Source organism: Corylus avellana, chromosome 11 (assembly GCF_965113065.1).
Source record: "Corylus avellana chromosome 11, dhCorAvel1.hap1.2, whole genome shotgun sequence".
NCBI classification, from domain to species: Eukaryota; Viridiplantae; Streptophyta; class Magnoliopsida; order Fagales; family Betulaceae; genus Corylus; species Corylus avellana.
Window position 1 is genome coordinate 8,112,583 of NC_142500.1, and position 20,368 is coordinate 8,132,950.

General features: G+C 33.8%; 1 protein-coding gene and 1 pseudogene across 1 annotated transcript; one reads left to right on the forward strand and one right to left on the reverse strand.

The window, feature by feature from the left end:
* The first annotated feature begins 7,721 nt into the window (after positions 1-7,721).
* On the forward strand, positions 7,722-15,921 carry LOC132165094 (putative leucine-rich repeat receptor-like serine/threonine-protein kinase At2g19230). Its single transcript, XM_059575596.2, has 13 exons — positions 7,722-7,836; positions 9,560-10,097; positions 10,242-10,726; positions 11,480-11,612; positions 11,703-11,774; positions 12,010-12,081; positions 12,171-12,251; positions 12,503-12,663; positions 13,730-13,929; positions 14,032-14,161; positions 14,935-14,997; positions 15,076-15,265; positions 15,440-15,921. Exons 1-13 carry the CDS (start codon positions 7,722-7,724, stop codon positions 15,837-15,839), a joined length of 2,640 nt encoding a protein of 879 aa, XP_059431579.2. The 3' UTR covers positions 15,840-15,921.
* A 1,883-nt stretch (positions 15,922-17,804) lies between these two features.
* LOC148583057 (uncharacterized) overlaps positions 17,805-20,368 on the reverse strand; it is a 7,339-nt pseudogene continuing 4,775 nt past the window's right edge.

Sequence of the window (20,368 nt, forward strand, 5' to 3'; positions counted from 1 at the left end):
GCCCAAAGGGGGCCCAGCAAGTAAAATCCACAACCATAAATAGTTTAACTCATTGTTCTCAGTTTTGAAAATCGTTTTCACAAATAAATATACATCCAACCATAATAATACATGTATGTACGGTTGCATCTCCCATAGCATATACGTACGATTACATCTAGTAATAGATCATCGTCATAAATCATCTTTATAAATCATCATCATAATGCATCATTATAAATCATCATAGTATATCATCGTTGTAAATCATCATAGTATATCATCGTTGAAATTATATTATCATTTTCTCATATTAGGGCTCATGTACACTATTACCCCTGTGTACGAGGGTTGCGGGTCCTTGTGAGCATGGCACTGAACTGTGGCCTCAGCCATGCCCGATCGTCAATTAACTCTTTTTTTGGTGCACTCAACGGTCATGTTGATGGAATACCACCTTCTGGCATAGCCTCTTTCAGTGGTTTCGCCTCCATCCGAGTATCGGTACCGAACTCCTCTCATCCTTACTTATCTTGGGGCCAAAAATACACTCCTCCATATATGTGCCCTCATTTCATAAACAATTAACTCATTTCTTGTACTTTTCTTCGTACTTCTTTTGATGCATCTTAGGGCAACATGTAGGAGGGTTTATCATCATTCTTCTCTCTTATAATCATCATCATTTCTCAACTTTCTTTTCTCAAAATGGAAACTTTTCCAAATATAAACTTGTTGTGCTTAGAAAGTGTTTAAAGAAATAGAAACTTTCTAAATAATTCTTTTAGAAATCCTTCATGCATGCAACATATCTCCATGACAGGTAAATAAAATAATCATTTATTGTTTAATACAAGAATAAATAAATAGCATGACATGAAGTAATTTTAGAAGGAGTGGTGAATTTACTTACCTCTTGACTGAAGCTAAAAAGTGGTTCAAAGGATCTAGTTGCTCTAATCTGACTAACACCACTAGTATATCTTTTGAAACTAATTTCTCAAGTCCGTTCTCTCTCTTGTTCTTTCTTTCTTGCAACGCTTTGTCTCGCCCTTTCTCTCTCTATTTCGTGTAAACACTTTCAGAAAGAAGAAAGACCGAGTAGAAAACGAAAGAAGGAAGAATATATGGAAGAGAAGGGAGAGGAGTGGTGAAATTTGTGAAGGGGAAGAGCTCTATTTATAGGAAAAAAACCAAAACTATTCTACCTTCCATTTTACTATTCATCTACCAACACTATTATACCTACATTTATCCATCTACAATTATACCCTTATTTTACTATTCCATCTACCAATACTGTTATACCTACATTTATCCATTTACAATTCTACCCTCATTTTACTATTCCATCTACCAATACTATTATACCTACATTTACCCATCTACAATTCTACCCTCCTTCTACCAATATTATTATACTTACCATTGACTATTCTACCTTCCCTTACTATTCTACCTTCCATTTTACTATTCCATCTACCAACATTATTATACCTACATTTATCCATCTACAATTCTACCTACCAATACAATTCTTCTTACCATTTACTATCCTATTATTTCACCAATTACCATTCTCTAATTACCACTTTCTGTAATACCATAAATTTCCCAAGAATTAAAATCATAGGCTAAAATGAATATCAAAATAACATCATCATCAAAACAATCTGTTTAAATAACTTTGAATATTCTGGGGCGCTACACGAAGACTTTGTGAAACATATGTAGAATATCCATGAAGAAGTATGGAAGCGGGTTGCTATTAGTGCCGAAAAATACAAGTTACAAGTAGACTAACATAGGCGTAAAGTGGAGTTCAAACCAAGCAATGTTGTCCTCATTCGTATTCGTCCAAAACGTTTTCCAAAGGGTGTTTTCTAGAAGCTTCACCATCGTTGAGCAGGTCCATTTATGGTTTTACAACAGTTGAGACAAAATGCTTATCTTTTGGAGCTACCATCTGATCTCCCTATTAACCCCATCTTCAATGTGGAGGACCTGACTGCCTACGAAGGACACCTAGACGACACAACACCAAACTCACCACTAGTCCATCTTCTTACTTACACCTAGCCTAAGGAAGAAATTGAAGAGATTTTTAGATGATCAGCTGGTCTCTACATGACATGGGGGATATTAGAAATTTTTGGTTAAATGGAAGAATTGACCACAACCTGATTGTTGTTGGCTACAAACTGAGGAGGTCCAGAGGCTCAATCCAGATTTATATGATCTCTATCAGTTGTGGCACTCACCAAAGGCGAGTTCTTTCTAAGGGGGTGGAAATGATACAGTACATAGTTACCTAAGTTACCTACAACCAATCTATGTTTTAGTCTTTAGCAATATCTGTTTTCCTTTACAATTAGCACTAGGAGTTCTATTTCTTTTTAGTTTGTTTTTCCTTTACAATTAGCACTAGGAGTTCTATTTCTTTTTAGTTATGTTTTCCTTTACAATCAGCACTAGTAGTTCTATTTCCATCGAATAAGTAGGCATTATATAAAGGGCTTTGTACTATACAATTGAGGCATATTTGAATAAACTTATATTTTCTGAGATTGTTTCTTTGAGTGAGATTCTATAAATTTCTAGTGTGATGCCAAATCCCTAGTGAGATGCTAGGTTCTTTTCGTTCTTTCGTCGCAAACTCTCAAATTGTTTGTTACCTCTCACGTGCCTACATCAAGCTCTGTATTTGGATCCGTTACTCTTGAGACTAGACTGCTCGCCTTGCAAAATCAAGTAATCTTTAACTTCCATTTCAATCAAATTCGAAGAAGTGCTAGCACAATCGAAGAAATTCAATCCCAAATATCTCTCAATCTTCATGGCAAAGAGAAAAGAGAAACTTACAATGCAAGAGCGCTGCTTGGAAAGCAAAGACATGCCTTTGAACATCACTCTTTATACTAATCAGCGCGAAAATAGATTTAAGGAATTCGCATAATAAATCTCCATTCCCTAAAAAATAAAGATCGAGGAGAGTTCTGAGGTTTTGAGGGAGCATTTGCGATAAGCGATGATATGATAAAATTAATGGCAGTATTAAGAAATCGGAGACACACGATTTGCTAAAAAAGAACAAAAATAAAAATCCAAGTACAGTGCTAGCATTTGATTTCAATTGGGTATTCTTTGTGATTTGTTAAATGTTTGGATTCATCGGATGTTTTATTATATCTTATTATGGAACATAGAACAATGCATAGGGGCATATTTGTTTGTTGGTAGTGTGAGTAAAATAAGAGAATGGATTGCTTTGATTTGGTTAGGTGAATTCTGAAAACCTTAGTATTTTTAATCATTTGATAAAGTCATTTTTCATTTATTTTTCCTTTTTGCAAAAATTATACAAAATTTGGAACTAGGTTAAGATATTCTTGATTAAGATAGAAATTGAATTTCACGACACAATTCCATGTGGATTCGACCTCGCACTTGCATAAATTATATTGCAAACGACTCGTGCTCTTGCGAATACTTTAAAACTCACAACACTAGGAACCATCGTCCTAAGAAAATCCTTCGAAGCAAGTAAGTTGGCGACACATCCTTCCAGAGTGCTATGAAATTCTAAAGAAAAAATGGTGGAAGGGATTCGTTGGACATCCGAATGATTGGGGAAAGTACGGTAAATTTTCTTTTCCATTTTATTTTCCGCACATGTTCTTTCTTTCCTTTTCATTTTATTTCTTGTCATTTTATTTTTGTTTCTAATAGCAATTAATATTATGATGCCTATTTCTGTGAGAATATTTTGCTGTAAGTTTTTGACAGGTGTGCTGGTGTTTAAGTTGGGGGAACGCCCTGGCCTTGTTCACACTTAAATTTCCTTACTTCAAGTAATGTATTTCTATACTACACATTGAGGGTAATGTGTAATTCAAGTTTGGGGGTATGGAAAGACACTTTGTCTATTTCTTTTTATTTTTATTTTATTTTTGTTTTTTATTTTATTTTATTTTTTTATGCTATGTTGTTGTCAAGTTTGAGTTAAACTGTGATGTGCATTTCATTGGCTTGCTTAAAGTATTGAACACATGATCATTTCATTAGGAATTTGAGTCCTATGACTTATTTTTGGGCAAAAGAGACTTCAGTTGCTTTTAAGTAGAATTATCATGAGCAAATTAGCATATAGTCTGTGAGGTATGAATTTGAGCTTAATCATGTTTATTTTGAGATTTGTTGGATGACCTATTAATGAATAACCTTGGCTTGCAAGATTTTTTTTTTAAAAAAAAAAAATATCATTTTGAGTTTTTCACCGAGTAACCGGACATCTTGCCTCATTAAGCATTAAGTGTTCGCGTAAAAGGTGTGAAGTTCAATTTGGTTGATGGTATGGCTACCTTAGCTTCATAGCCTTTTTAACTTGAGTTAATAAGCTCTTAGGGATGTTTTACATCTAGTGCCCTAAAGTCATCTGGTTTGGGAGTCACTGGCATAACACTCGTTACATGGGTCTATTAAAAAGCTTAAGGGTACTAAGCATTGCATAGCCTACAAAATTTTTTTTTTTTAAAAAAAAATGTAAATCTTGCCTTGGTTGTTTGATAGGGATTCATACGAATTTTGAGGTACTCATCTTGGGATTAAATTGAAACTTCATGATTGTATGTTAATTTCACCTTGCACCTATCGGAATATATGATGTCTCAATTGTCCATTTATGAGTCATTTGATTTTGATGCCCTAATGATTGTGATGATGGTGTTTGTCTTTTTAAGTTTGCTCATGAGTAAGAACAATTGTTTGTGTGAAATTTCATTCTTTTCAACAACATAGTGCTACAATGTTTGTGGGTATCATTCCTGTTAAACCCTCACGAGACTTCACTCGTCCACTAGGATGCTTAAGGGTTTAAAAGGCTTGTTGTATAGGCCGAATGCAATCGTCTCTCCCATGAAAGAGGATTTATGTTTCATGCTTTCATTTTATTTTTAGTTTTGTTTTGCTAAGAGACTAGCAAAATGTAAGTTTGGGAGTGTTTGATGAGTGCCAAATATTACATATTTGAGCCCCCTAATTTACATGTGTTAATCCTTTAACTCTGTCTTAATCTAATGTTTTGGGTTAGTTTTATGTTTTCAGTGTTTTTTAGGTTAATAAAGGAAAATTGCACCTTTAAAGAGAAAAATGCAAAGATTGGGAAGAAAGCTACAAAGGAGACAACAAGCACCCGTCAGGACGGTGGACATTCCTATCTGGATGGGCGTGCGCTCGAGCGCACCCATGCCTAAAGCCAAGAAAGCATCACGCGGGCGTGGTGCCGTAGGAGGAAGAACGCATGCACGAGTGCGATTGAGTGCACTTGTCTGCCAGCTATGCCGTACCGCTATTTTTAGGGTTTTAAGCCATAGAAACCCCTATAAATAGACTGCTAAGCCTCAAGAAAAGGGAGCTGGAGACCAAGTTCGAAATTCCACAACTTTTCTCCCCTCTTAGCTTAGTTTTTCTTTAGGTTTAGGTTTTATTTTCTTCATAGTCATATGTAGCTAAATTCTCAACTAAGGTTGAGAATGAAGCATCATCAATGAAGAGTAACATTGTTTTCATGTAAGTTAATATTATCCAATTTTATTGATTTTTGATACTTCAATTATTTTACTTCTAATCAATTTGTGAAGTGATTATTGGATATCTTTTGTGATTCAATGATACATTTGATGATTTGAGATAATTTCATACAATTGATTGCGTGGTTTTTAATTCATAAAAAATTGGATATCCCTTGTGATTTATTCTATGGATACAATTGATGTTTTGATTTAAATTGGATATATTTTGTGATTTACGTATACATCTGATGATTTGATTTAAATTGGATTTCTTTTATGATTTGTGTAAAAAAATGGATACATGAGATTGTTTTGATTAACTTTTTGAAGCGAAAGTAAAACATACCTAAAATTTTATTGTTAGAACTTTGGATAATATTGATGAACATGGCACATGTTGTTATGATTTTGTGAGTGTGGATTCCAAAACTTTAGTACTTTACCTTTTGACTATTTTACTTTATTTAGTTTATATTTTATCTTTTATTTAGAAAACCCAAAATCAAATCTTTTTCGAAACTAGGTTAGGATTTAATTAGTTTAGATATAATTTGTTTTTCAAAAACACAATTCCCTGTGAAATCGACCTCGCACTTGCAATCTATTAACTGCAAACGATTCGTGCACTTGCGAGTATATTAAAATTTTAACACAACACCCACGTCCAACACAAACGTGGCCAAGCCACCCACTAACACACTCCACGATCTTATAATTGTAGAGTAACCCACAAACCATGATTCACTTCGCCAGCATGGCACACATGGATCCTCGGGAATGTGGGGCCGAGAATTACAAGGTTACAACTCTACCTGATTCCTATAAAAGGGAGTCACCAGTTCATTATTTGGGTAATCACAATTCTCTCTCAAGCTCTCATTGCGCTTATACATTCTCAAACAGTTCACTGACTTAGGCATCAGAGCTATTCCCGCCGGCACACCCCCTGCAGCTCTTATCCTACCCTTTTCTTCTTTTGCAGACCGACGACTCCTCGGACTTTGTGCCACGGCACTCTTCAAAAAACTATCATCAATAGTGCGGACATGTCAAAAAATAAAAATAAAAAGTATCTTTCTCTTTTCTCTAACATTCATTTGAAATAATATCTAATTGGTTTATCTTTTCTCTTTAAATGGTATAGAGAAAGAATAAGAGAAGCTACTATAAAATTTATTTCAATAAGAAATCAAAAAATTGTTTGATTCCTACATTTAAGAAAAACTATTTCTTGTCCTCAAGAGGTAGCTCAATCGACTGGGACCACACTTAATGAAGTGAAGGTCACTAGTTTGAATCTCCCTCCTCCCCTCTTGTCCTGACATGTAAAAAAAAAAAAAAAAAAAAACTATTTCTTATGTCCCTCTTCTATTCATCAAAAATTGATGTGCTTTTTAAAATCACTATAAAATTTGTAATTATTTATCATAATCAAATAATAATTTTAAAAGCCACTTCGTTATACTGTTTTTGCCATTTTATTATCTTGATGATTCGGGTTCAATAATACATAAAAGAATGACCCGGTCCAAGTTATATGGACTCCTTTTTTACGTCAAGACTTTCCAGAGTCTATCGATCACATGTGGTGTTGACTCAATTGTGTGGCTTAAAAGTAAAAGTCAAGAGTCAAAGTCTTTTGTTTAATACATTTCAGCAAAATGAATGCACGTGTAAGATTTAGGAGAGATCAGCTTTGATTTGGTCTTACTCCTTTGTTGCCCGTAGCCTTCGTATTAGCATGTTTTTCATGGTATTTTCTATGGAAAATCTTGTAAATCAATTTCTTTTAGAAGCTATCAAAAATATAAACTCATAATATACATATTTGATTTAAATGATAGTAGTTGAAACATTTATAATCAACCCTTAAGTAGAGAATATTTATTTAAGAGGACTACATTATATAAATTTTGATGAAAATAAGATGATGAATAGAATTACTCTTTCTCATTATGCGTTTATTAAGCGCATCTTTTGCAGAAGTATTTTAAGTCCAATAATTATAAAGATTAGCGCAAACTTCACTCAACCCTGAATAAGGTTTAGAGTGAGAATGAGACAGGTCTGGTCTCCTTTTTGCTTCAAACGTAATTTTGGGGGCACTACTAACTCTATAAATATTTTTGGGCTCAACTAAAATTTGTTAAGGAAATTGGAATGAAGACCAAAATGGATTTGAAAGCGTGGCTCTTCTTTGTTTCTGCGATTACAATTCTTGGCAACTCAAAACTAGCAGCAGCAAAAAATCACCATGCTCGAAGAGAACTTGCTGCTGACATTCCAGGTAACTACATACATTATTTTTTTTTTTAAGGAAACTTCAAAAAATCTTCTTGAACTTTCATGCATTTTGAAAGTACCTTTTTAAAGTTAATTAAAAAAAAAAAAAAAAACTCTCAATTAAGGGTATTAAACTTTCAAGTTCTTTCAATTAAATCATTTTCGTTAAATTTTGTCAAAATTTTCACAATACTCCGATTTTTGTATTATAAAAAATAAAGGGAAACATCACAAAGTCTCATGAGCTTTTACGCGTTTTGACATGACTTCTCCAAAATTTAAACGCTCTCAATTGCAACACTCAAACCCCCCCCCCCCCCCCCCCCGGTTAGGGTTTGGCGTTAAAGCAGATGATAAAAGGGATGAAGTGGCCTTTTATACCTCTTGAACTTTTATAAAATTCTAAATATACCCTTAATTTAAAATTGATTTTTTTTTTTATAAAAATAAATAAATTGAGGATATTTTGGTATTTTAACTTCTGTTAGCTAGGATTTAACGCCAAATCCTAACGGAATGAGTAAATTGCATCAAATTAGAAGTTCAGGAGGTGAAATTTAGAGGTTTTGAACTTGGGGGTCATGTCAAAATATGTAGAAGTCCAGAGGACTTTTTAAAGTTTCCCAAAAATAAAAATAAAAAAATTGTAAAGATTCAAGTGTTTTTTTTTTCTTATATAAAAAATAAAAAATAAACGTTTGCAATATTATTTTTTTTATATAAAAACAAAACAGGGGTATGTTGGAAATTTTGATAATATTTAACGAAAAATCCTAACATAATGGAGTAATTGAAAAAAATTGAAAATTTGATACCCTTAATTGAGAGGTTTTAAACTTTGAGGGGTAGTATAAAAATGAGTAAAAGTTCATGAGAATTTTTTGAAGTTTCTCCTTATTTTTTACTTTTTATTTTATTTTATTTTTTAAAAGAAAAAGGGTCATAAGGGAACACATAGATTAATCTTGAACATTTGGTGAACCTAGTTTTTTATTTTGGAATCTTTATTTGGTGCATGCCAAGTTATTAGCATGCTTTCCTGGAGTATTACAATTAACGTGGGAATTCATGGAGAATTGGAGACCATTGGTTTAAGAAAAGTTTGCTGTAACGCGTAACTAGGAGTGTAACCAAGTCGAGTTTGAGTGAGTTCGAGCTCATAATAAGTCGACCTAAGCTGGGCCAACTCGCGAGCTGGCTCTTATATTTAATTTTTTTTTTCTTTTTTTTTTTAATTACACTTATCCCGCAAACTTCTAAAATATGCATTGTTTCCTATTAAGCTCTCTTTTATTTATAGCAAATCTCAGGATTTTGTGTTAAATCTTAACATGGGAGGGGTCACGTCCGTTTCACGTGACCCATTTTGTCAAAAATAAATCGATATGACTTTGGTATTGTTTGTTAAACAACATCACATTCTCCCACATTATTCATCTCATTTTTCAAAAAAATCGACATCAAAACATTTTCACTTTTTATATCACATCATTTATCTTTTATATCACATCATTCACTTTTTACTACTATTCAACTAAAAAAATCACTACAAAACAAATTTTTCTCATTTTTCAATACAACTTTTTCACTTTTCTATACTAATTATTACACTCATTTTTTTTCTCACCAATCATGAACAGTGCATTATAAAGTCATTGTTTTTTACCAAACAAGGCCTTTGTTTGATCGAACCTCATGATTTCTTGTTAATTTGTAAAAATTGCAAGGTTTCATTAGCATTGACTGTGGAAGCGATGAAGATTACATTAACGAGGTAACTGGGATTCCTTACAAGTCAGATAAGGAAATGATAGATACTGGAATAGCTATGACAGCATTGACAGTGTCCAATTACTTGAATGAATGGAGGTCGCAAAAGAACTTGAGAAGTTTTCCTAAAGGAACAAGGAATTGTTACACCCTAAGACCGGAGCAGGGCAAATATAATAACTATTTGGTGAGAGCCACGTTCGAGTATGGGAACTATGATGGCAAAAACATGACCCCAACATTTGACCTATATCTCGGCCCTAATTTGTGGGACACAGTGAATCCAGCAAATCCAGTTTATTATGAGATTATTTATACTCCCTCAACGGATTACATAGATGTGTGTCTCGTGGACACTGGCCATGGCGTACCCTTCATTTCAGCATTGGAACTACGTCGTTTGGACAATTCAATTTATCAAATTGATGAGGACGTGGCACTTTTTACCATGTACCGATTTAACATCGGCATGAAAACAACTGAATCAAGAAGCAGGTAATTATTTTCCTTTCGAACAGTATATAAAGTTGTTCTGACACAATTTGAATGCATTTCTATCTAGAAATTTTAGAAACCATTTTTTTATCTTCTTAAAATTGACGTAATTTTTAAAATAATCATTAAATTTCTCTCAATTAGGTATCCACACGATGTCTATGATCGCTATTGGGAGCCTTTACTATATGATAATTGGAAGCCAATCGCCACCAATTCGACAATTTACACCGAAGGCAATGATAACGCATATAAAGTACCGGCCAAGGTGTTGCAGACTGCTGCCACAACAATGAATGCTAGCATTCCCTTGAGCGTATACCGGTCTCCTCGAAATTCTCTTTCTAAGTATTCTTTTAACTTTCACTTTGCTGAGATTGAGAAGCTTGGAGCCGGGCAGCAGAGGGAATTGACCATCGATTTGAATGGTGACCGCAAACTCGCAGAACCTGTTAAGCTTGATTATCTAAAACCACTCACCTTAGTCCAGGATGATCCACCAATTAGTGGAAGCGGGATTCATTTTTCAATAAATGCAATAGAGGGAACTAAGTTTCCTCCGATCCTCAACGCTGTTGAGGTTTTTGTGTTAATAGAGCTCCCAAATAAACCAACGGCCGTAGGTGATGGTACGCTTTCTTCTCTTCTCTGTTTTCCTAAAGTAAGGATTATGCTCAGTTTCTTGCTGTTTAGTATGTGGAGCGACTATTTTATTAAGAAAATAAATAGTTATTTCTAGAAATAGAATAAGATGGAATAAAATATTTATTCATATTCTTCGATGCTCTCATTGGAATTAAATCAAAATTACTAAAATACCTACAAAACAAATTGAGGCTCTGTTTGTTTAAGAAGATAGAATTCTGGCGGCCAAAGGTGGATTCCTATTAATTCCGGCTAACTCTGACGACCTATGGCAGATTCAGAAAATAAAAAATATATTGTGAGTTTTTTTATAAAAAATATAGTTTGTTCCTAAAGAAATGAATATTCCTCAATTTAAGGAATAGCCACTCTCATGAAAATGGCTATTATAAGGCTAAAAATCTACCAAATGGTCCCTTCAACAATAGACAAGTAGGGTCCCCAAGAGGCATAATGAAGCAGAGGTCATTAGTTCGAATCCCCCTTCCCACTCTTATGCGGACATATCAAAAAGAAAAAGAAAAAAAAAAACAATAGACAAGTAGGAGTCTTTTATAAATGATGATTTTACCAAATGGCCCTTAATTTCCTTGTGTCCAAAATATAAAATGAATCGTTTTATACTTTTCATATTTCTATATATATGATTTTGTATTTCGAATTCTCCCTCCTGTGTGAACAACTTCCTTTTGAAATAATTATATATTACTTATTTTGTTTTTCATTAAAAACATTAGTTGAAGCTATCATGGAAATCAAGGAATTTTACAGCGTGACTAGAAACTGGCAAGGCGATCCATGTGTCCCAAGTGAATTCTCATGGGATGGTTTGAATTGCAGTAACGACAATCCTCCAAGGATCATCTCATTGTGAGTGTGCTTTTAATGCATCAAAACTTGCTAGACACTTCTGTGAAATTCAATGGCAATAACTTTTCCTTCGTTCATAATTATAAACAGAAACTTGAGCTCAAGCAAATTGGCAGGGGAGATTGCAGCTTCATTCTCCAATCTCAAAGCATTGCAATCCTTGTGAGTCTTGATATTACCGATTGGCAAATGGATATCTTAGACTGCTGATCAAGGTTTTAATGCTTTGATAGCATATTTGTGGGATTTGATATAAGGAACTTTTTACTTGGAAAGTGTAATATGTATATGCAACTCTCGTCATTGAATATCACATTGTAAAGAATCGAAAACAATTTTTTTGCTTAACATCTACGAATATCTTTATCCCAAAGCTTGCTAACTCTTTCTGTTTCAGGGATTTGTCATATAATGATTTTACAGGGCCATTTCCATATTTTTTAGCGCAACTGCCGTATTTGAACACCCTGTAAGTTGTTGAGTTTTGAGGTATTGTGAACTTGACCTTTGGGAAAGAAAATTGAGGTGATGTTCTTAAGTTTAACACTATCTCTGCAGTGATTTAAGTGGTAACAAGCTCACAGGTTCAGTTCCTGAGGCTCTTGTGCAAAAGTCTATGGATGGAAAATTTGCACTGAGGTTAGTTTATCTTCCTGCCACCAATGTTAATTCATTTTCTTTGGTTGCTTAATAAAGCTATTTTAAATTGTCCCTTCTATTTTGTTTATCTTTTCCCTTTATAATTACTTGTTGTAGACTGTAGATGGTAAATACTAGAAAAACCCTTTGAATTTCCAATAGTAATTTTTACTGCATGATGACAACATCATCTATCAATCTTTTAGTAACTTACTCACAATGGCATCTTACTTTGATGCGCTTTATGCAAGAGTCGGCGACAATCCAGATCTTTGTCTGCAGTTAGCTCCATGCAAGAGAAAGAAGAAAAAGAAGTTGGTTATTCCTATTGTTGCATCATCTATTATAGCAGTCCTAGTCCTTCTGTCCACCTTTGCTGCTTTGGCTATATATATAAGGAAAAGAAAAAGAGGTAGTTCTTTCTTTATCCTTTGCTTCTGTAATTCTCATTACAATTTATAGAGGTGAGCTTATTTACAAGAGATATGGCACCCAATCATAAATCATCTTATTTTTTTCTATGATACACAAGGCCTTTAAGAAGGTTATGAAAAATGTGAACATAAATTGAAGGGAAAAGAAAAAGGTGAACACTAATTAGCTTCTCACTAGAGGCCATTTTGACGAAGCATATAATAGTAAAAGGAAACTATGCAACTTAAGATTGCCTTTTTAGGGTCTGTCTGGGATACCTGATATAATTTTTTACCAGAAAAATATTACTAATGAAAATAATAACATAGGAAAGTGTTAAAGTAATCGTTAAGTGATTAAATTTAACTCTTCCTATCACCTTGAGCTTTTTGGATAACTGGTAATTTAACATGGTATCAAAGTTAAAGGTTCTGGGATCAAACCTTGACTCCGTCATTACACCCCCCATTTCAATTAAATATTCCACGTGTTGGGCCTCACCTATTAAAAGGGAGTTTGAATCCACACGTGAGGGAGAATGTTAAAGTAATGGTTAAATGATTAAAAGTCTGTTTGGGATTGCGTTTGAGGGGCCTAAAAGTGCTTTTAACACTCAAAAAATCCGTTTAAAGAAAAAAGTATTCGTTTGGTAAAAAAATTAAAAGCACTTTTAACGATTCAAAAAACCTAAAAATGGCCAAAAAGAACTTGCAGTAAAAGCTTAAAAATTAAGCTTTTACCCAAGCTCTTTTTGATTTAAAAGCCCTATTTCTCAAACGCAATCACAAACAGGCTCTAAATTTACTCATTTCTATCAGCTTAACTTTTTGAGATAACTGGTAATTTAAATTAAAGTTTGACAAGAGTTTAAATAGTGTTATAAGATCTCAAGAATACACAAAAAGAAAAAGAACACATCAAAATCTCCTCCATAATCCTAACAATAGCATGTGACATGAAATATATTTGATGACACAAACATGATTAACATGCAAATGTGGAACCTTTTTATATTAGATTTGTGCATGTTAAAATTGTGATGATCTTCTTTGTTGTACCTACAGTTGCCAAATCGAACATCAAATCACAGAATCGACGGTATAGCTACTCTGAAGTTGTGAGTATAACTAATAACTTCAAAACCATCATTGGAAGAGGAGGATTTGGAAGCGTGTACCATGGCACACTGAAAGATGATACTCAAGTTGCTGTTAAGTTGCTCTCTCCTTCATCAAACCAAGGCTATAAGGAATTTCAAGCAGAGGTTAGATAGAATAGTACTGTAGCCAGTGTGTTCAATTACTTCCAAAGGTTTCAAGAAATATGACTGCTCCTACTAAGAATGGAGCCCCGCTTTGAAATGCAGGCACAACTCTTAATAGTAGTTCATCATAGAAACTTGGTTTCTCTTGTTGGATACTGTGATGAGGGTGATCAAAAAAAGGCACTCATATATGAGTACATGTCTAATGGCAATCTACAACAGCAATTATCAGGTATTTACCATCAAAAGGGTTCCTCATCCTATATATGAGTCACTATTAAGTTACCTTTATCCAATCAGAAGTTAGGGCAAGGCTTGATTAGAGTTCCATAACTACTAATCGCTAACCGCGCTAACCGTTAACCACTAACTGCTTTTGAAGGCAGTTTAGGAAAAACCGCTAACCGTCTAGGTAGTTATGGTTAGCAGTTTTGGGTTTTAAAAAAACCGCTAACCGCCTTTATGTATATTATGTAATATATATTAATGTAATATATATATAAATATATAATTTAGAAACTATGTCGTATATAGTAGGGTATTATCATATTACCATAAAAATGACGTCATTTAAAAAAAAAAAAATTAACTTTTTAATTTTTTTTTTTTAAAAAAAAGCAGCCGGTTAACCGCATAGGCGGTCAGCGGAAGTAGTTACTAACTGTAACCACCTTTTTCACCCCTAATAGCTACACTTGATAGGCTTCTAGTTAAATTTGGCCACCTAACAAGTTGTAACTCATCCCAAATGCTTGTCAAGTCATTTACCATAAGCAGTCTCATGTTGCCTGCTCTTATTACCACACACAATGAGCACCACCTCTTGAAGTGTAATCATTATTGTGCTTTTGTGAAGTACCAATTGTAATATCTCAACATACAAGAATGTGGGAACAAAACAAAAAGAACATAAAATAGATATTTTTATTTTCTTGCATCATGTGAAGCTGGGAAAGTTCTTGATAACAACTCAACTAAAAGAGATAATGTTTTTTTTTTCTGCAGTTACCAACACATGCGTCTTAAAATGGAATGAGAGACTTCATATTGCAGTGGATGCAGCACATGGTTTGCAAACAAATCAACTAAATGATTATTTATCTCATCTATCTTTGGATAAGTTAACAATTTCTGGTTGATTTGCAGGATTGGAGTATCTACATAATGGTTGTAAGCCACCTATAATCCATAGAGATTTGAAAACTTCCAACATTTTATTAAATGAACACATGCAAGCCAAGATAGCTGATTTTGGGCTATCTAGAGCCTTTGTGAATGAAAATGACTCTCATGTGTCAACTCGTCCAGCTGGCACATTAGGGTACCTCGATCCTGGGTAAGTGTTTAGACCTACTGATTCCAAATACTTCTTTTCTTAGTTAATAAGCTTTTAAGGCATATTGTTTTACTTAAGCTTCAAGCAACTAGGATATAATGGAAGTAATGAATATGCATAAAATCACCCTTTGGGCTCCTTATATCAATCTAATCACTTTTGTTTTCTATACAGATTTCAAGCATCTAGAATCTTCAATAAGAAAAGTGATGTCTATAGCTTTGGGATAATTTTGTTTGAGCTGATCACTGGCCAACCTGCAATAGTAAGAGGCCCTGTGAAAAACATTCACATATTTGAATGGATTAATCCTTTGATTGAACGGGGGGATATTCAGAACATTGTCGATCCAAGGTTAGAAGGAGCATTCAACACCAATTCAGCTTGGAAAGCTGTGGAGATAGCCATGTCATGCATAGCACCAGTTGCAATCGAAAGGCCAGACATGAGCAATGTATTGGCAGAACTAAAGGAATGTTTGGCTCAGGAAAGAAGTCAAATGATTGCAACTAAAGGCTTATCCAAAAGAACCCCTTCAGAGCTTGAATCTGAATTTGCTCCCCATGCTAGATAGTTATTAAACAAATTGTTGTCAAGAGTTCCTTCCTTCTATGCAATATGAGAAGTTAGTTTGTATTACATCAGTCATTTTCAAAAACTTGTATTGTATCCTCATTTCATGTTTGTATTTCTATTTTTGTTGAGTATGAGTTTGTGTTATTATGTACTTTAGCTTTCTATTGGATAAGCAAACTATAACATACATATTCTATAACTCTATAAGTACTTAATTATTATTTTTTTAAAAAAAAAAAAAATAGAAAGCATTTTTATTTAATGATAAGCATTTTTATTTAATGCTTAACTTTTACGGTCATAAAAGATAACTTAAAAAAATTTAAATTTAAATTTAAATTTAAAAAAAAAATTAAAAAGAAAAAAAAACCCACTTAATGTGGCCATGTGTAGGGGTGTCAAAAATTACCGGGGAACCGGAACCGGAACCGGAAAACCGGGAAACCGGGAACCGGGAAACCGGGGTCCCGGTTTGAAAAATCTAAAAACCGGGTACCCCGGTTCTGGTACCGGTTTTTGGTACCCGGTTTTTACCGGGAATACCGGAACCGGGTTTCCATTTTATTTAATAATATTTATATATTATTATATTTATATATTAATATATATATTATATATATTAATATTTTTTACACTTAGGTTTAGGTTTAGGGTATTTTAAAAAATTAAATTTTTATTTCTAAGGCCCAAATAGGCAAAAACAATGATTTTTTAGGATTTTTGGACTTTTTAAGGTTTATTTTTTAATTATTTGGAACAATCACAACAAAGCCCCTTTAATTTAGACAAAGAAACTAATAGATTTTAAAAAAAATGGGCCAACTTATGAAAAAAAAATTGGCTTATTTTAGGCCCAATACTTAAAATAAGCCCAAAAATCAATTTAAAAAAAAAAAAAACCGGTTACCGGACCGGGTAATACCGGAACCGGCCGGTAACCGGGACCCCGGTTAACCGGGGTCCCGGTTCCGGTTCCGGTTTCTCAAAATTGAGAACCGGGGTACCCTGGTTCCGGTTCCGGTTTTGGCCAAAAACCGGGAAACCGGACCGGGTTGACACCCCTAGCCATGTGGCTACCCTAATCGGAGGAGGGTGGCTATGCATCCATCTCAATCTGGTGCGGCCACCCTTGTAACATCCCCAAGCTAAGCTAAACCTTAGGTTAACCCTTAGGCAATGATAGGCTTACTGCATGTTGGCCCATTCCTTGGGGCCTATATTAGCTTAGTTTAATAAATAAATAAAATAAATAAAAAACCCTTAAGCATAATATGCAAAATTTTATATTGTAGCTATATATTAAATGATATGGATGGTTTAATGCTTCATGGTAGTATGATAGTTAGAGAATTCACAGCAACCTTAACAAATTTACTAGCGAAAATACCTAAAATATCACATTTTTCTATTTTATCTATCCACTTTTTCAAAGTACTTACATCAACCTCAACATTTTAGTTATCAACTTTCACTATTCTATTTAAATATTTATTTTCAAAGATTTCTCTATTCTTTCTCCATTAAGAATCATATTTTTGAATATTTGTCTTTTCTTAACGGCCATATTTTTTTTTAAAAAAAAAAAAAAACTTATTCCTAATGATCATATTTTTGAAAAAAAAAAAAAAAAAAAAAAATTTGTCCTCATGGCAGATGCGCTTTCTTCAGAGTCTTTAATACGTCGTCGTCGTGCAATCCAAATCACTTTTTCCTAATATTTGGCTCATAGTTTTGAATATTTGTCTTTTCTTAACGGCCATATTTTTTAGTATTTATCTTTTCCTAAAGGTCATATTTTTTTAAAAAATATTTTGTTCCTAATGATCATATTTTTGAAGAAAAAAAAAATTGTCCTTATACAACGGTCATACACTTTCAATATAAATAAGACAATTTCCTTTTTAATTTCATTCACCTTGTTAGAACAATTTTCAACATGGTGGATGCGTTTTCTTCGGGGTTTTCAATACGTCGTCGTCGTGCACTCCAAATCACTGCAAAACTGCAAAAGAGCAATTGTAAGGGACACTCAAATGCCAAAGTCGGACAGTTTCTAAGAGAAATATCGTGTTTTGGCACATAATCATTCAATATGCTCAAAGGGACTAATTGAGCTTTGAGAGAGAATATTCAAAGGATATGAGAATATGAGAGAAAATGTTTTAGTACCTTGTGTAGGGGCTCATTTATAGGCTTGGAGAGTTGAAGTAGACCGGAATTAGTTCTCCTTGTTTGAGTTGGATTGGGTGTCCAAAATTGAGATAGAACTCAACAGCTATCATGTAGAGATAATCTTGAGTAGTCATCTTGTAGAGATAATCTTGAATTCATGGGAGCTTGAGCTAGGATTGAACTTGTTTATTTCAATGTAATCCTAATTGAAATATATTATCTATTGATTAATTAAATAGCCCTTGCTATTTAATTAATATTTTTATGGGTCTATTCTTGGCCATTGGGCCTAGAATTTGGTAGGCTTGTAGTGTGAATTTATTTCCAACACACCTTAACCAAAGTTTATTTTCCATTCAATATCAATTTTTTTCTTTTATGGCAAGTTATTTTTTCAATAGTCCTTATTTTCTTCCCAAAATGCTTCTTCGTGATTCTAATGATGATTTAGAGACAATTACTACTGCTATGGACATTGTGATGCCACCCAATGTAGTAGATCGTTTGCAAGGCCACGATAGGCTTTTGCTCAACTATTTTGTTGAATCACCAATATTCCCTCCCAAAATATTTTGTTCTGGATGAAGCGTCGTCTTTTTGCCGTATTCAATCCGAGGTCGAAGCTCCCAAGCAATACTTGGTTCTTTCTTCCCTTCAAGAAATAGTGGTGGAGCACTTGGTTCTTCTTCCCTTAAAAAGTTCCCTTCTACAACAATACTTTCAAGAGATCATCGATTACATATTGTGTTGACTCAATTGTGTGGGTTAAAAGTCTAAGTCAATAGTCAAAGTTTTGTTCACAAACTTGCCCTACATTTCGCCAAAATAAATGAACCCGCACATTTATGAGAATCAGATTTCGGTGAGAGTTATCTGCATTGATTTGGTCTTAATTACTCCTTTGTTGCTAGTAGACTAGTAGTCTTCATATTACCGTGCTCAAAGGATTGAGAAGTGCTAGAGAGTTAAAAGAGAATTGTTCATAATTTTTTTCAAACTGACATACCAAAATTTTAAAATGAAAATTCAAGGGATGGCTGCTATTATATATGCCACGTCAGTTTGAAAAAAAATTCTGAACAATTCTCTTTAACTCTCTAGCACTTCTCTGAGAGCCAAAATAATTATTTTATTAAAAAAATTATTATTAGAAATTTAAAAAGTAAAATAAAATAGTCATTCTTATTTATTAGTTTGGTTGTTTCATTTTAATAAAAGTTGAATTTTAATCAAATTTACTAAAAAATGTACACCCAATAATACAATTCGATCTTAATAACATATATTTTTTAGGATTAAATACTTCAGACCTTCCTAAGGTTTTACAGCTTTATTTTTTCTCCTCTAAGGTTTCATTTTTATCACAGGAGGTCCATGTGGTTTTGATAATAGACCAAGTTAGTCCTCCGTCAGTTGACCGTTAGTTGACTTAATGGAATTTCACGTGGACCAATCAAATGTTGACACGTGGCACCAACTTAATTTTTTTTTTTAATTAAAAAAAAAAGTATTTTCTAAAAAAAAAAAACAAAAAAGATTGGGAGTGGCCGAGCTACCCCCTTGGCCATTTGGGGGCCATGGGGGTAGCCTGGCCACCCCCTTCTGGCCGGATGGGGGTGGCTCGGCACAAAGGGGGTGGCTCTCGACCACCCCCTTGGAGCCCAAGGGGGTGGCTCAATGATGCGAACCTCAATCGACTTGCTTTGAGACCCAACAACAATATTGGAATACGGACCCAAGAAAGCTAAAATTCAGATATGTTTTTTTTGGATAGAAAACCTTGACCCAACGTTTATAAGTGAAACGCGAATCAAAGGTATAAAGTAACAACCCTCGACCCAATGATTATAATGGAATCACGAATCGAAGGTATAAAGTTTGAACGCCACAAGGAAAAATCCTTGATAAGTTCAAAAGTTCTTTGAAGAACCAATAGAAGAAGCAAACCTCACTTTTTATAATTTTCATTCGTGATCTTCATTACAATGAGTGCATGCTATTTATAAAGCATGGCTGAAAATATGACTACCTACTTGCTATGGAAAGGAAATTAAATTGGTTCCAACATTGGAAAGTAAATAAAGTAAAAAAGGACTAACTAATAAAAGCCTAAAATTAAGGTTGATTTAGTCTGAAATTTGCAGCTCCTCCATGCCAAAAATAGACTGAGATTGGCAATTAAATCACGCTTAAGGAAGGTCTTGAAATAGGTAAGTCAATCAACCAACTAATTGGCATGTAATTTGGCAAGTCAATCATCCAATTAATTGGTATGTAATTGGATAGTCAATCAGCCATAATCAACCATTAATCCATGCCATTGCTAAGGAAATTTTGTGCAATCTGCTTTATGAA

Coding starts and splice junctions, on each gene's coding strand:
- LOC132165094 (XM_059575596.2), top strand. CDS start 7,722: ATGGATTTGAAAGCGTGGCTCTTCTTTGTTTCTGCGATTACAATTCTT. Junction 10,727..11,479: donor ACCAACGGCCGTAGGTGATG/GTACGCTTTCTT, acceptor TAAAAACATTAG/TTGAAGCTATCATGGAAATC. Junction 12,082..12,170: donor CTGCCGTATTTGAACACCCT/GTAAGTTGTTGA, acceptor CTATCTCTGCAG/TGATTTAAGTGGTAACAAGC.